Source organism: Betta splendens, chromosome 10 (assembly GCF_900634795.4).
Source record: "Betta splendens chromosome 10, fBetSpl5.4, whole genome shotgun sequence".
NCBI lineage: Eukaryota > Metazoa > Chordata > Actinopteri > Anabantiformes > Osphronemidae > Betta > Betta splendens.
The window spans coordinates 19148300-19166018 of NC_040890.2; the positions used below are offsets into that span (position 1 = coordinate 19148300).

Genomic DNA, 17719 nt, shown 5'->3' on the forward strand with positions numbered 1-17719 from the left:
ACTGGCGCACACTGCAGCTGGATCTGACCACGTGCTCCTCTCAGCTCTTCCTCTCGCCTCATACTCTGAAAGCTTGACTGAGCTCCGCTACGCTTCGAAGCGACTCCACCATGAAGATTAAAACATTGTCTAACCGCATATTGACACAGTGTTGATTCTTTGTTTCGCTAATGGCCGTCGAGAGGGTTTAAAATCAATGATGCAGGGAATCCTCCGTTCAATATGTCCTCCCTTCCTTTCATAGAAGCTCAGCTACTAACAGGTATTAAAACTGAGGCAGAGGAATCTGTGACAGGGGAACGGCCTCTATCAAAACAGAAGAAGCAAATACAGTGAACTGATCTGAATGACAGCTTACAGTTCGTACGTGGCACCGATAGCCTCCAACGTTTACTCTATGCACAGCTGACGAGGAAGAAATTCCCCTCAGTGACAATAAGCAATAAGAAATGAACGATTGCAGCAGCTTCCACAGACTCTTCACAAAGACAGAGATCAGGATGATGCTGAGCCCAAACCTCCGACGTGCTGGAGAGCAAGGCACAGTCAAGGTGCCCTTATTACCAGAGGCGCTTAACCTTGCTGATCCAGGAGACTGCTCAGTGGATCTAATTAGTGTTGGGCCCCGACCGACTCCTCGGGGCAGAGTTGCGTCTCAGGTTTTGGAGGTTTTGCTGGGACCGGCAAATTTTGGATGGAAACAAAGCAAATACGGTTCAGAGTTATGGCCATAAAGTGAGACTGGCAGTAAGTCTGCTCGGTGCCTGTTGTGGAGCAGTGCATGCTGGGATACCCTGCTGAACACACCAACAATCAACAAGCAGTTCATCAGAATCAGAGTCTCCTTCGTCTGCTGCAGCTGAGCGACACTTTCATTAATTCTCAGACTCGTCTGTGCTTTAAAGCTGTGGAGTCTTCATGTCACTTCTACTACAACCCCACACATAATGGGATCCTCTCATGACCTGACAACCTGTAATTACAGCTCAATGCTCCTCGAGCTACTTCACAACGTAAAGTGAAAGCCTGATTCAGGCGGCGGCGACGCGGACGCTGCTGCTCTGGTTAACCGTCCATGCAATTATGGCGATGGCTGTGATTTCTGTTCTGATTAAGAACCCTTGACTGCGTGTTTGGAATTTATTTTCACATGACTGTATATGTTGACAGGAGAAACACCCAGACTGGACCTGACTGGAGGAGGATGCAGCAGCAGAGGCAGCTGGTTCCTTCAACACACTGTAAAGTGGGGACGGAGGTTGTCTGTGCAGTGACTGACTGCTGCGTCTGTCATTGGTCCAATGTGGAACGTGTCCTTGTGTTTGTGGCCTCGTTAGGGTTTCTCTACTGTACATAAAGTACATACAGTGAGATGGAGCTCACACAAATCACACAAGCTGTGGCCAATGCTTCTGCTTCCACTCCCAGGAGGAAAAACACATGATGTTAATTAGCATCATCTGTCCCAGCGCCTTTATTTTAAAGCCCTGGTCACACCTGTGCTGCAGCGCCGACCCCACAAACACTGGTGCACATTCACTCATCGCTCCTTTGATTTAACCAGAACAAACTGCTTCACCTGTGGCCTCACGTTCAGTCCGCGCTCATCTGCTAGATTCTATAGTGTGATTGTGAGTCAGTCTTCCTGCCTCCACAGACGGCCACTTACACAAACCAGCAACTGCTGCAGCCGTTTGCTTTTGCTGCACTGATGTGTGAAACTCTGAAGATTCAGAGGAAAAGCAGAAGATGCCAAAACGCTGATAAAAATCCAGTTTATCAAATTTCCACTATGCGAGCAGAGACAATGCGTCCCGTGCTGCCAGGTAGCGAGTCCAGTGTCAGTGGCTCTGTTCAGTCCAAATGACTGCAGACCCAAAGGAAACTGAGGCCCAAAGGTAACCATATCCTGGTTGGGAGGGAGAGAGGGGCACGGGTACAAAGAGCAAGGAAGAGAGAGAGGATTTTCTCTTCACTTTAACAGTAAATGTCAGTTTTGCTTTAAAAGGCTTCTTGTTTCTGAATCATACTTAACAATCAAGGTAAAAACTCTTCATTTAATGCTTTGTCGCCTGCCGTTGTTATTTTCATTTTTAGCTGTACGTGTTCAGAGTCTTTCCACAAACTAAACAGCTAATAAAACGCTGCAGCATGTTGTTCCTAATTTATTGCTAATCATCTTCACACACCTGTCCGTCACCTGATTACCAGATCAAACACACATTTAACCTGTCAAACCAAAGGAAATAACATTTTCCAGGGAGCCTCAGTTAACTTCTATGATTCTGCTGCAGTGAAGTTTGTCACTGTGTGCTTTTTGTTCCGGCGCTGTTGAAACCGATTCTATCAGGCTGCAGAAGCAATAAAACTAATTTATTCACCTCCTCCCCAAATCCACGCTATCGGTCTGGACGTCGGCTCGTTGGAGTTAATACGTGAGCCGTCCCAAGGAAGGACGTGGCTTAAATCAGATAACATCACCCGCACAACACGTTTCACAGACTCCGGTATCAGTTTTATGAGGTGGTGAGATAGATAAGGGTAATAAGTTTGTACCGTAACACGCACATAAATCTGTTTTAAGACTTTGTTTACAAACGAAAAGGCAGAATTTGTGGGCGACTTTTTAATATTTCCTGTTTTCTCTGACCGTAGGACAACGCGTCCATGGACTGAACTGAATGAAGCTGTGACAAACTGTGAGTTCCAAACTTAGACGTCCATCAGCTCCACGTCAGCGTCATAAATCATGTTCAGTCACTACGTCACCAACAGCACAGGAGCCACGTCACTGACACTGAGCCATGTAGCAAATATTCCCATGTGTGTCAGGACTCACCTGAACTCACCTGAATTAACCTAGATTTACTTGGAATCACATATAGTCACAGAGACTCACCTAGACTCACCTAAAAAACAGAGTTTGAATCCTACAAAGTAGCTAATAGACATGTTCAGCAGCCTAATGCAGCGGCCGGTTCCCCTTCAGCTGCTGAAACAGTCCTGACCCGTCGAGGCTCCACTAGAACCTGAAGGTGCTGTGGAATTTGGCAGCAAAGTGTCAGCAGCAGATGCTTCAAGTCCTGAGAGTTGTGAGGTGAGGCCTCCATGGATGTGACCTCTGCAGATGTTCTGACCATCTAACCAGTCTAACCATCACAAAGTCAGACAGAGGCCCACATTCCTCGAGTTCCACCTACTAGAAGCAGATGCAGAATCAGAGCACACGCAGGCTCACCTGTCCAGGGCGATGCAGCACAGGTGCAGGATGGACGCTGTGGTCAGCAGGACGTCCAGCGACGTCCGCACCAGGCAGAAGGTCTCGCCGTAGATCCAGTTCTGGTGGACGAGCTCGATGGCGCCGAACGGCATCACCAGCACGGAGACGAGCAAGTCGGCGAAGGCCAGAGAAACGATGAAGTAGTTGGTCTTGATTTTCCTGAAGGATCAACACAGACCTGAATTATACAGATGAGCAATAACAAGCAGTTCATTAATGTGATGAACACAGAAAGGCGGCAAATTCAGGATCAGTTCCAAATGTGGTTTTATGGAGAAATAATAAAACTAAATAAGTGACGCAAACAAAACAACAAACAATACACTCAAGAATGTTGATTTAGTTTTGTTTTTAGGGCAAAGAAGTTCGGAAGTAAAAGTTCATTTTATGAGGAAACAGGAAAAAACAGACACACTAAGACTGATTCAGAGCGAACGTGCATCTTCTCTTCCATTAAAGAGAAGGACCAAGGTGAGATAACGAGGATCAATCAATCAATCTATGAATCTAATCTATGAGCGACGCCACAGCCACAGAAAACAGGTCGTTATAAAGAGACGCAGCCGTGTGACCAACAGCTGCACAATCTGTATCCGCTCCCCAGCAGGGAAAGTGTTTTCCTTTATCTAAGCAGCACAGCTTTCACAGGTGAAGGTTTGTTACCGCAGACAAACGGAGCCAGGAAAAAATATACTTCACAGCAAAAAGAGCAGTTCATGAAAGCTGGGAAAACCGGGGTTCTGCCTGGAGCAACATCTGGGAATAGAGCAGAGATGGGAGCGCTGGGGGCTCAGAAGAGGAGAGGGGGGGGGGGGGGGGGGGGGGGGGGGGGGAGAGAGAGAGAGAGAGAGAGAGAGAGAGAGAGAAGGGGAGACAGACAGACAGACAGACACACACACACACACACACACACACACACACACACACACACACACACACACACACACACACACACACACACGTCTCCTGAGCAGCTCAGGCTCCAACAAAGACCAGAGCTGCTGACACGCGGTGACAGAAACCGCACTTCTGCTAAATCAAGGCTTATTTGAGTTTCGTCCTGAGCAGCGGTCAGTTAGTGGAGGCGTCGACTCATCAGTCAGAGTAATTGTCAGATTAGGAGGAAACGATGCCAGGTCTCCTCCGCATTAGAGCATATCAGGCGCTGTGTGTGTCCTTATCAGGCCGGTGTGGGTGATAAACGTTCTCACTCAGAGACGAACCCCTGCAGACGACCGTCGGTCACACAACCGATGCTCTGCAGCCTGGAAGCACTGCGTCTAAAAATAGCCTCAGCACAAGTGGGCGACCAAGAGTTTTCCATCTTAGTGTCACTAAATCAAACAGCCCCTTAAACCTGCCTGTTAGTACTGAAGTGCCTGTGCACGAGACACCGACCCACAACACACACACATGCATGCATGCACGCACACAATCACACACAGACAAAGACACACACAGACAGACAGACACACACACACACACACACGCACACACACACACACAGACACACACACAGACACGCACCACACACACGCACACAGACACACAGACAGACAGACAGACACACACACACACACACACACACGCACACACACACACACACACACACACACACACAGACAAAGACACACACAGACAGACAGACACACACACACACACACACACACACAGCGCAGCAGGAACATCCTTCATGTGGACGTCAGAGAAAGTCCACTTCAGAGGGTTAAACCCTGACACACAACGGAGTGTTTATGCAACAACTCAAGTGAAATTCAGGAACAGTGAACTCTGACTATGGGCAACGGCCGGTTTATAAATGAGATGAATTATTTACACAAACACACTCCCAGCGCGCATGAACCGGCCTCAGTGAGGATGACGTGTTGTGTTTAGCTTCAAGGTGCTAAAATAAATAGACTTCATTCAAAGGATCCACAGACACACAGGCCGCTGTGGGTGAAGACGCTGAGTGGATGAAGGACACAACCACAGCTCATCATTCATCGCAGACGCGAAGCAGAGCCGCTCCAAACGTGTGAATGTATGTGAAGGAAACAAGTGAGCGACCTGTAGCTCGGAGGCTGAGCTCCGCAGCCAAAGCACTCACAGCCACCAACCTGAGGGAAGGACCCACAACGCTGCTCCACTCGTAACGCAAGTCATTAAACGGCCGTTCGGACTTTGTGAAATATTGCCCCGGGCACTGAAATGACTACTCGCTCTAATGGAAGTGCTAATGCAAAGCTTTCAAGCCACAATTACTACATTTGTGCCTTTATAGAATCTATTAAACTATTGTGAGCTGATGTTTTCATGCAGAACGAGGACAACCCCCCCCCCTTCCTGTCCCGCTCCTGGGACATGATATGAGCCCATCAGCTGTGGTTCTGAGCGCAGGCCCAGCTACGGTTCGAGACTCAGACCTTCGATGCTTTAGATGTTTGTACCTGAACATTGATATATTTATATAGTAGCTGCACACGTCTCACAGTGAACTGCTGCAACTGTGAGAGTCCTCAGATAACTAAGGTCATACTGGTGCGTGACCAGTTTAAAGGTTGGTCATGACACAGTGGACAGTCCACCAATAAGATGGAGACAAACAAGACCAGAACATGAAGATGGAGCTCCACGTGAGCAGCGCCAGGTCTGGACTCCAGACTTAGCTCGGTTCTGGCTTTGAAGGATGACGAGCTCAGCTCTGCTCGTGTGTCGGCCAACGAGGCGGTGCAGATTCACAATATGGCAACATACTTTGTGTGTGTGACTCTGGCTAGTAACTCAAGCACACACTGGCTTCAGGTTATTTACAGCTTTAATTGAATATAGACGTGAGCCGTGTGAATGTGTGAATACGGAGACCTCACCTGAGTTGTCTGTCCTTGCAGACAGCCACCATGACCAGCAGGTTCCCCAAGATGCTCATCAGCATGACCAGAGACAGGAAGCAGATCAGAGCCATCCGCTTTGGCATGCTGTCGCTATGGAAACGACAAAACAGAGTGACAGCCGGTCAGTCCAGATTAGAACAGAACATGTGAAGAACAAGAGGAGAAGGATCATTATTAATGTATGTATATTAAGAGAGATGCACCAGAGAAAGTGATTGCTCCTGAAGCAGCAGGTGTTGGAGGAAGGACACACATGCCGACCTGCGTGACCCCACAGACCTGCTAACATCACAGACCAGCGTGACCTCACAGACCTGCGTGACCACACAAACCTGCTAATATCACAGACCTGCTAACATCACAGACCAGCGTGACCTCACAGACCTGCGTGACCACACAAACCTGCTAACATCACAGACCTGTTAATGTCACAGACCTGCTAACGTCACAGACCTGCATGACCTCACAAACCTGCATGACCTCACAAACCTGCTAACATCACAGACCTACGTGACCCCACAGACCTGCATGACCCCACAGACCTGCTAACGTCACAGACCTGCATGACCTCACAGACCTGCTAACGTCACAGACCTGCATGACCTCACAGACCTGCTAACATCACAGACCTGCTAACATCACAGACCAGCGTGACCCCACATGCCTGCGTGACCTCACAAACCTGCGTGACCCCACAGACCTGCTAACGTGACAGACCTGCGTGACCTCAAAGACCTGCGTGACCCCACAAACCTGCTAACATCACAGACCTGCGTGACCCCACAGACCTGCTAACGTCACAGACATGCATGACCTCACAGACCTGCTAACGTCACAGACCTGCTAACGTCACAGACCTGCATGACCTCACAAACCTGCATGACCTCACAAACCTGCTAACATCACAGACCTGCGTGACCCCACAGACCTGCATGACCCCACAGACCTGCTAATGTCACAGACCTGCATGACCTCACAGACCTGCTAACGTCACAGACCTGCTAACATCACAGGCCAGCGTGACCCCACATGCCGGCGTGACCTCACAAACCTGCGTGACCCCACAGACCTGCTAACGTGACAGACCTGCGTGACCTCACAGACCTGCGTGACCCCACAAACCTGCCAACTTCACAGACCTGCGTGACCCCACAGACCTGCTAACGTCACAGACCTGCAGGACCTCACAGACCTGCTAACGTCACAGACCTGCGTGACTTCACAGACCTGCGTGACTCCACAGGCCTGCATGACCCCGCAAACCTGCTAACGTCACAGATCTGCATGACCCCACAGACCTGCTAACGTCACAGACCTGCATGACCTCACAGACCTGCTAACGTCACAGACCTGCATGACCTCACAGACCTGCTAACGTCACAGACCTGCTAACGCACAGACCAGCGTGACCCCACATGCCTGCGTGACCTCACAAACCTGCGTGACCCCACAGACGTGCTAACGTGACAGACCTGCATCACCTCACAGACCTGCTAACGTCACAGACCTGCGTGACTTCACAGACCTGCGTGACTCCACAGGCCTGCGTGACCCCGCAAACCTGCTAACCTCACAGACCTGCGTGACCCCACAAACCTGCTAACTTCACAGACCTGCGTGACCCCACAGACCTGCTAACGTCACAGACCTGCATGACCTCACAGACCTGCTAAAGTCACAGACCTGCGTGACCTCACAGACCTACGTGACCCCACAGGCCTGACTGACCCCACTTCCAGCTGGTTAAGACGTAAAAGTCCTCATCCACACACTTGATATATGACGACATAAAAGTGCCTTCAGCACAACGTCTCAGGCTGCAGTGGAGCAGCTCTCAGCAGTCATAAATCGGTTCAGAATCCTGGAAGGTTGTGTTTGACTCTGGTGCTGCATTACGGCACCCAGGTTTCCTGGGGTCTGCTGCCAGGAGAGAGGGGATCAGAGCGAGAAACACAGAAACACGGCGTCACTGCTCCATAGCCTGAGAGGCTGCTGCTGCTTCAGATGTGGCGGAATCCTTATGTCCTGTCTGTAGCTCCCGTCTGTAGCTTCTGTCTGTAGCTTCTGTCTGCAGCTCTTGTCGTGTCTGTAGCTCAGGTCCTGTCTGTAGCTCAGCTCCTGTTTGTAGCTCAGGTCCTGTCTGTAGCTCAGCTCCTGTTTGTAGCTCAGGTCCTGTCTGTAGCTCAGGTCCTGTCTGTAGCTCAGCTCCTGTTTGTAGCTCAGGTCCTGTCTGTAGCTCAGGTCCTGTCTGTAGCTCAGGTCCTGTCTGTAGCTCCTGTCTGTAGCTCAGGTCCTGTCTGTAGCTCAGGTCCTGTTTGTAGCTCAGGTCCTGTCTGTAGCTCAGGTCCTGTCTGTAGCTCCTGTCTGTAGCTCAGGTCCTGTCTGTAGCTCAGGTCCTGTTTGTAGCTCAGCTCCTGTCTGTAGCTCAGGTCCTGTCTGTAGCTCCTGTCTGTAGCTCAGGTCCTGTTTGTAGCTCAGCTCCTGTCTGTAGCTCAGCTCCTGTTTGTAGCTCAGGTCCTGTCTGTAGCTCAGGTCCTGTCTGTAGCTCAGGTCCTGTCTGTAGCTCCTGTCTGTAGCTCAGGTCCTGTCTGTAGCTCAGCTCCTGTTTGTAGCTCAGGTCCTGTCTGTAGCTCAGGTCCTGTCTGTAGCTCAGCTCCTGTTTGTAGCTCAGGTCCTGTCTGTAGCTCAGGTCCTGTCTGTAGCTCAGGTCCTGTCTGTAGCTCCTGTCTGTAGCTCAGGTCCTGTCTGTAGCTCAGGTCCTGTTTGTAGCTCAGCTCCTGTCTGTAGCTCAGGTCCTGTCTGTAGCTCCTGTCTGTAGCTCAGGTCCTGTCTTCAGCTTGTCTCAGTACTTGCTGTAGGTAAGTCAAAAGCTGTGGATTGTCCCCGTCTGCCAAATTATTTTACTCGCACCATCTGGGGTTGAGAGACGAAGCAATGTGCAAAATAAAGCTTGTTCTTTGATCAGTGGAGCCAACGCACTAATTAGATCAAACAGGAGCATCATTACCAGAAGAAGCAGACTAATGTTCTTTCATCTTGAACTTGTCTGCTGTACGAGCTGACCTTCACCCAAAGCACACGCTGATTTACATGTAATTGTTGGAGCGTCTGCCTTTAAACACAGGTTCACGCTTTATTGCAGGAATCTTTGGGTTTGACTTCCTAAACACACACAGACGCACACACACGCACACACACACACAGAAATTAGGAACAAAGACCAGTGTCATCTCACAGATGGACTTCTAGGTTTCCAGTGTAAAACCAGCAGCGTGAGTGAACTCTCGCTCCGGGGACGGGGTTTATTCCTACAGTACCACCTTAAGTGTGTGTCATAGGAGAGGAGGAGCTCAGCTTTAGCTGGTGTGTCATCACGTCAGCGTTTGACGGACATGTCATCAGTTGTGGGGCCTCCGTCATTACAGGAGGTGCAGGAACTTAAATGTCAAGTCAAGGTCATGTGTAAGCGAGGAATAAGCCTGAATGAATGTCTTGTTCGTTCCATGTCTTACTGCCGATTAGTCAAAGTAGCGACGTAGTTTAGCTGCAGAAGAAACCGCCGCCCAGCCTGAGCTGTGATCCTTCTTCCTATAAGGCCTCTGAGCATGAGGCAGGAAAGAACCTGAGAGGAATCAAAACGGCGTTGACGTCAGAAGCGCTTGAACTTTGACCTGCAGCTAAGCTGAGCTTTGGTGAGAAATCAGTGAGACGAACGGAGAAGTCCTGAAGCAGAGGAGCTGCAAAAAACAGCTGCTTCCTTTTGACCCCTGAAATAAAACGCTATGAGTCACTCCGTCGCCTGGAGCTCGATGCAGGGAAAGGGACGATAAATCTCCAAAAACGGTGAAACTTCCTCATCTTCAGATGAACCTGCTGTGGCTGAGTGCGGGCGGTGCAGGGAAGGTGTTCTCCACCTGGACGCTGCTGCAGGCAGACGTCTGGTCGTGTAGGACGACGCGCTCCACTGCTTCAGCACCAAGCGCTGTGAGCTGATTGGGCTCCGTCTGCCTCAGACCTGCATGGATGTGGGGAAGCAGCCGTTGTGTTGGATGTTAAAGCTGCAGAGCACGACTCCGCCTCACGTTAGAGGAGACGTGTGCTGTTGGTTCCTTCTTTCCTTAGCTTCCAACAGAAGCCGATGCAACCAGAATGTGCAGAAATGCCACCGGCTGCAGAGAACAACACAGCATGTTTACTGAGTTTCCAACATTTTACTAATTAGCTTCATGGCTCAGCAGTAGAAATGAGACACACACACACACATAGTGGTCCGTGCATGATGGAGGTCCACAGACGCCTCCACATGTGGAGGTCCTGATTTGAGGGATCTTGAACACAGGAGCTTGTGTGTGAGGGGACGTCCCCCAGGAATCTGAGCCTAAAATCATAAGGCAGTAGTGGAGCGTCCATGACGTCCTCCACATCGTCTTGGTTATTGATGAGTTTTTCATTCTTTACGAGCTGTGAGAGAGGTTTTTAATCTCGGAGGGATTTGGACGGTAAATGAGAGAATGAGTCAGTGAGTGAGAGTCAGCAGCCGCCGCTTCCTGCAGACGGACGGTCGCAGCTGTTGATCCCAGATGTTACGCAGACGATTTGGAAGGTAAGAGACTTACTGGGTTCTGTGTTCGCTGTCATTGGAAGGACGTAAATAAAAACCTTGTGTGAACCTCATGGAACCACATCTCTAGCATGTTTTAACATTTTTGCTTTTAAACAGTTGGTCACCAGTTAAACCAGTGTGAGCAGTACTGGAGGCTGTGGACTGGGTCATCGTGTCCTTCCTCAAACACCCCAGTCACTTTTTTTCTGTTTTCAGAGCCCACGTGTGGCGAGAGCGTCCGACGTCGCTTTGTTGAAGTTAAATTGTTTATGTAAAAATTCGGCAGATCTTGGCTGCTGCTGAGCGCGTCAGTGGGAATCCCTAATTGCAAACAATAGCTGTCTGGACAGTGGCGTTCCCTCTCTGCAGGCAAAGACAAGCCTTCTATTATGTGAACTGGCACCAAAGGCGGAGAAACTCATCCAAACTGGTATCAAATGCGGTGTCTCTGCATCATAAACAAGGGGAAATGTGTTGGAGCCGGCCACTGGGTCATGACAGATACGGGGCCGCAGGAGAGAGAAGAAGAGAACAATTACGCCTCAAAGCTCAGGAGTGAAGCTAAATTAGGAAAACAGGTTGTGCACCCGGCTGGAAGACGTGACAATAGACAGTAAATCAATGCATGGCCGACACAGCGCTGCTAATGCCGGGTTTTATTTAGTAGTAATGAGCAGGAATCATCTCCCACTAGAGGACTGATGCACAGGTCTCAGTTTGGTGGTCGTCTGCGACGCTGGTCGTCGTCTGCGTGAGTGGTCGTCGTCTGGCTCATTACAATCAGGCTCTGTTGGGTTTATCTGAAGACGCATCTAAGTGTCTGTGACAGACGCAACAGCTGAAGCTGCTTTCATAACTTGTCATATGATGAACATTGTAAGTGACAGATCGTCTTGTGTGAAGGAAAAGCGCTGAGTCTATTACTCATCATCTGCTACACTGCGACTAATGAGGTCGAAGGACGACCAGCGGGATCCAGATTCAGTTCATGGTCCGTTCGATCATGGAATGGAATCAAAAACAGGTAAAACGGTTCTTATAACCTCGAATACGTCATCTTAGGTATAGGTATAAAATATACAGAAATCTGAGGCCTCTGCTTCTACACAACTACTAAGCCAATAGTCAGTCACAAATTCAAACCATCCCTAAAAAGAAAAGCAGAAGGTGAAGTCTGACATTTACTAGGATACATTAACTGGATGTTTGATGCCAAATGTTTACACACCTACAATAAATAAAGCCTATTAAAGCCCAAAAACTCGTCTTCACAATCAGAAATGTCAGGTTTGTCAGACGTCTTCAACAATCCGATATGTCGCTGTGGCGGAGAAACGTCTGAGTCTGAGGAGCAAAAAATCAAACTCCTCCTAAAACCCGGCAAAGGCTGCGATTGGACCGAATGTTGAGTTCAGGGACCAGTGCACTTAAAACACTTAAATACACAGACAATAAAACAGATAATTTGAACATGGGGGATATAAAGTAAAGTATGTGGAGTAATGAGCTGTTGCTGTTTGTCTGCTTTCACTCTTCCCACTCAGAATGAGCAACGCTGAGCGCGTGGCATTTTAGGTAATTGGACCAGTGATTAACCACTGGGCAGATGATTGACAGGGGCTTCAATGTTTACACGTCCCAGCGCCTACTGATATTTTTGAGAACTAACTGGTTCCAGACGAGAGCAGTCAACAAACTCTGTTGCTCTGATGCACACAAACAGGGTGAATGTGACTCTGGGTCAATGTCTCCAGTGGCAACTTTAAGTCCAGTCGCTGTTATTAAATGTTTTAAATCCTGGATCTGCTCCGCCACATATCTGATTACCTGATCTTTAATTAACCTGCAACCCCCACAAGTGGAAAATGAGATATTATTATAACTGCGGCACCTACATGTAGATAAAGTATCGTGTAGCTGATTGGGGCCAGTAAAGGTCACAGGTTCTTATACATTTATATAAATATAAGCTTTTCCTCTCCTCTTCGCTTTTTCCCCTTAGTCAGTGTGAAGGAAACAGGAAGCATCTCGTTCACAGGGTTCACGTGTGGCATCAGACGCCCGTTAGCATTAATAAGTGCTGCCAATCATTGAGGCCTGATGTGGAGGAAACACAAGCAGACCTCTCACCTTCAGCCTATTAGTTTACATGAGTGCGTCCTTTTAGCCTTTACCTGTAATCATTTGCTGCTTGTGTCCCGGTGCCGGCTTTGCTCCTAATGCAGCAGAGGAAATCTGAAAATGGGCCACACCTGGCGCCGAGGCTGAAACACAGCCGCAGACAAAGACGCCGTTCAGAGGTGAGATTACGGAACACACACGACGGACGTCTGTACAGAAACCAGTCCGTCGGTCCGGTGGGAAACACGTCTGGGCAGAGCTCAGCCTCAGAGCAACCAGTGGCACATTATGAGTGGAATGTGGAGGTGCTGCGTCACATCGTAGTTAAACAGAGCTGAGAAACGCTGGATGCTCAAATCAGTGACTGGCTAAAAAGCTGCACCTGCCCAGGAATGGACCCAGGAGCAGCAACAAGCAACAATCTGATTGTTTGCACAGTTTACAGGAACACGTGTGCTCTTCGTTTTTTCGTTTCTAACATCTAGCTGATGAATTTAGAATTGGGAAACCTTAAACAGCCTCATTTACATACTGCCTGGAAAAACTTTGGTTTTCAATAACTCATCTAGTTCCTGAAGGCATGTCGACGACTCAGTTTAGTGGCTGCCACCAGACGAGGAGCAGGAAAAAAAAGAATCCACATGTGTGCATTCTTGTGTTTGTCAAATGAAGCTGACTTTATGAATGGGTGTCAGATGAAGCAATCGCAGCTTGTCTCCGGCTGGGTCTGGGTATATTGTGGGTCTGGGTATATTCTGGTTCTGGGTATATTGTGGGTCTGGGTATATTCAGGGTCTGGGTATATTCAGGGTCTGGGTATATTGTGGGTCTGAGTATATTCAGGGTATGGGTATATTCTGGGTCTGGGTATATTGTGGTATGGGTATATTCTGGGTATGGGTATATTCTGGGTCTGGGTATATTCAGGTTTTGGGTATATTCTGGGTCTGGGTATATTCTTGTTCTGGGTATATTCTTGGTCTGGGCATATTCTGGGTCTGGGCATATTCAGGGTCTGGGTATATTCAGGGTCAGGGTATATTCAGGGTCTGGGTATATTCTGGGTCTGGGTATATTCCGGGTCTGGGTATATTCTGGGTCTGGGTATATTCTGGGTCTGGGTATATTCTGGGACTTTGAGAGGCTGCTGCCTGGGGAGGAAGTCTGCCAAAGCTTTTAAGATGCTGAGCGCACACACCGCCACCACAACGCCGGCCTCTCTGAGCAAACACAGTAGGAGTCAGAGTTATTCAGCGCGGGAGGAAGAAACCAAACGGTCAGAGAGAGACAGAGATGATGGAGCGACGGCGTCTGCTGATGCAGCTCTCACCTCGGCGCATCCGACCCACATTCATCCATCACTGTATCCAGAAACAAGTGGGGTCAAAGTAATGTCTCCATCACTTCGCAGGCTCTGCCCAGTTCCTGCCCTTTGGAGCTGGTCCAGCAGGGTCAGGAACCTGGCTGCTCCAGTCACATACTATAATAAATGCATGCACCTCAATGCAAAATGATTCTAATGCTGATGAACCTGAACTTTAAAACCAAATAAATATCTATGGTTCATGTCCAGGATGAACCGGGGCTCCATCCATCGTGGCCCTCAGAGGAGCTGGTCACATATTGGGTGGGTGCTGTTCACGCCTTCAGACCCAGACTCACCCTCCCAGCCAATCAGAACCAAGCAGCAGTCTGTTCGTTCGCTCGTCGCTTGGTGTGCAGCTTCCACGAAGCCGATATGAAGCTTAGATGTGGAGACGAAGCCGAATGTGGGGAACTACACACGGAGCTTCTTAGACATGACACGTCTTCTCACAGCAGGCAGTGGCTGAGCTGCGCCTCAGTAATCAACGACGACCGTTGCACCACCCACAGAGGCAACACGTCCCTGCTGCTGTGAACTTCTGCTTCCTCTGACACAAACTCCATTAGTCCGACTAAATAAAAGCTAAGTCTGAGCAACGCGAGGCCACAAATCAGCATTTGCCAAACTGTTGCTTCTGTTGCTGCGTCACAGGTTTCAAGGGCATCGCTTTTACTGATGTTGTCTTTCACCGCATTATATGAACTGTAGGTGCGTTACGCTCTAAAATAGCATCATAGCCTCTGTTTACACGTCTTGCACATCACTGCTGCTGTGATTTACCAGAGGATACGAGCTGCAGCTCCTCAGGGTCCGGTCTTTTCTTACTCACTGTGTGAAAAATGCAGCTCATCTCACTGGAGCCACAGATTACAGAGTAATTGTCTGCATGAAAAGGCACAAAGTCAGTGTCTGGGCTAAAAAATGACTCAAAGTCAAAATGTTTATGGCCCCGAACAAAACCTGGTGCAGCGTTTAAATGAAGGCTGGTGAGACCACGTGTTCCATCCACTGGGTTCAGATGTAGTTAACGCCTCAGTAAAAAGCTGATTTATTGGTCAGCGCTTCGTTAAATGAGTTTTTTTTTATTTTAAGCTTCACATTTGAACATGCAAAATCAAATAAATGGACAACAGACTTATTGTGCAGGTTCACAGCTTTTCTAGCACATCAGACAGAACTCAGCAGCATCGATGAGTAAATTAAGACAGAAACACACACACGACGTGAGCCTTTAACACTTGGGTGAAAGTTGTGAGCGAAGACCAGACAAATCAAAGCTGGGCGGTCGCTGTCCGATGCCGCTGCCTTCCTCCTCATCCTCCTCTTCCTCCTCATCCTCCTCGTCTTCCTCTTCTTCCTGCAGCAGCTTCTCATTAAAAGCTGCAGTTAATTTTGTCCAAACAGACTGTTTGTGACTCAGTCGCTGCCTTTGTTCAAGTGTGAAATTCGCTGTGTTAATGAGCCCACACTCGTGCACGTGCACGGGCCCACGAGCGCACACGTGCCGGACGGCTCCACGGACCCGCTCTGCAGCCGGAGCTGCGCTCGCCGTCGTCCTACGTTCTCCAGTAACGGGCCACGACGCTCGCTCCCGCTCAGCGTTTCTCAGAAAGCATCTGCTCGAATGCGCTCCCGCTCAAATTACCCAGGACGGATTCAACGCGGAGCCGCATTTCCCTTTAGCTCCAGTCTGTTTGGCTCCATGCAGTTGATTGGATGTACTCTGTTGCCTGGTTACTTGTTTTCTTTGGTAAAGGGCAGGTGAAGCCAAGAGGCTGCAGTTTACTGACAACATAAATTACGCAGCTCACATGTACTTTTACTTCTACTTCCAAGAACTGACACTTACTGAAGCTTCTTTGCAGGTTTCCAATTGTTGCAGAAGCACAAAACATTTCTGGACATTCTATCATAAAAGCTAAATTATCTGCAGGAACAAAAGCTTTTTAAACTATAAAACGTGAGAGAGAAATGTGATACAGCAGCTTAAAGCACTTAAACGAGAGAACAGCTTAGGACAGAATCGATATTTTAGCCTTTGTGTCAAATAAACTGATGTGTTAGAGGAAGATCGATGTGCAGAGAGAGATGCACCCACAGCTTCCTTCATTCTTCCGCTGTTACTGCATCCACAGACTGAGGAGCTGAGAATCCAGTGAGCTACGACTTGAAATAAATCCCCTGAATGACCTGAACCTCCGTCTGGTGGGAGCGAGGCCAGCGCGGAGGCCCAGGCGCTGCGAGCCGCCTGATCCGTCCCGACGGCACAAACCGCAGCTCTCCTCCCACTCAGCCACAGCCGAGCGAACAGGAGCCGCCCAAATGCCGAACGGACGCCGGCGAGGAGCAAACCGAAGCGCGAGCGCGAGCTGGAAGCGCCACCTGGACCGCTCCAAGCATCGCTGAGTCACGAGGAACTCGCAGCCCGGTGCCACGACTGCTTTGTCTGCGGCTACAAGGGTCTGAGGTAAACGACGGCAGTGTGACAGAGAACAAGCTGGAACACGGAGGAGGTGAAAACAGGCAGACGAACGCCTCGTCTTGACCAACTGATCGGCCAAAGCAGCGTCAAGCAGGCGGCGGAGGCCCATTCATGGCGAGTGATGCTGGTGAGCGGTCAGAGTCAGACCTCATTATCACTGTCAGGTCAATAAACAACCGCCTCTTTAAGCGAGAGAACAGATCAAATTTGCTTTTTACATTCCTGCCTGCGTCAGCGTTAGATGCTGGAGTTGATCCAGGCTGCGCAGGACAAACCGGAGAGCCTGGTTACCGCGTCGGACCATGCCGTTAACTGCTCCACACATCCGACCTCATCGTTAACAAACGGACTCGTGCTGCTGCTCTGAGCTCTGCACCAAAACGGCGTGAAAAGACAAATTACTGCGCCTTCTCTGGAGACGTCTGCCACAAACACGGGATTTTCTTAAGCAGTGGGATTTAAAGTTTCCCCAAAGAAAAACTTTTCTAGGCTCCTTCATCCCCAACCTGCTTCAAAGTCTACAGATTAATAAAACACTGCAGACGCTGGGCTCACAGGTGGCCAAGTTTAAAGCCGAGTCCATCACACACCAGAGCCAGTGAGGAAGTTTATTGTGTAGCAGAACCAGCATCTGGGCTCCTTCTATTTAGGTTTCTGGTCCCAGACCTGAGGTTCACTCCCGTTATTAATGGATCTGAGCCATCGGAAATATCATTAGATCCACCTGTGCTTTTCCCCCTGGGAACAACTCAGACTAAAAGTTGGTTGTGACAAAGTCCAAAGACTGATGATACCCACACGAGGCCTCAGCGCTGCGTACGAGTCACTCTAATGAGCAGTGAATGCAGATGGGTGCGATGAGAAGCAGAGTAGACGCAGGGAAGTCTCATTCAGCAGGAGCTGGTGTTTTAACAGTAAGAGTCGCTGTCCTCTGTCCGTCACACGCAGCACGAACGCTCCGCAGAGGAATCCT

General features: G+C 49.3%; 1 protein-coding gene across 4 annotated transcripts in view; it reads right to left on the reverse strand.

The window, feature by feature from the left end:
• The window catches only part of htr4 (5-hydroxytryptamine receptor 4), a 61086-nt gene that overhangs the window by 21184 nt on the left and 22183 nt on the right, over positions 1 to 17719 (reverse strand). For all 4 annotated transcript variants that reach the window (XM_029165527.3, XM_029165529.3, XM_029165528.3 and 1 more), the window contains 2 exons: positions 6151 to 6264; positions 3239 to 3439 (listed from right to left, as the gene is read on the reverse strand). In XM_029165527.3, coding sequence (XP_029021360.1) covers positions 3239 to 3439; positions 6151 to 6264 — 315 coding nt within the window. The remainder of the gene's footprint in view (positions 1 to 3238; positions 3440 to 6150; positions 6265 to 17719) is intronic.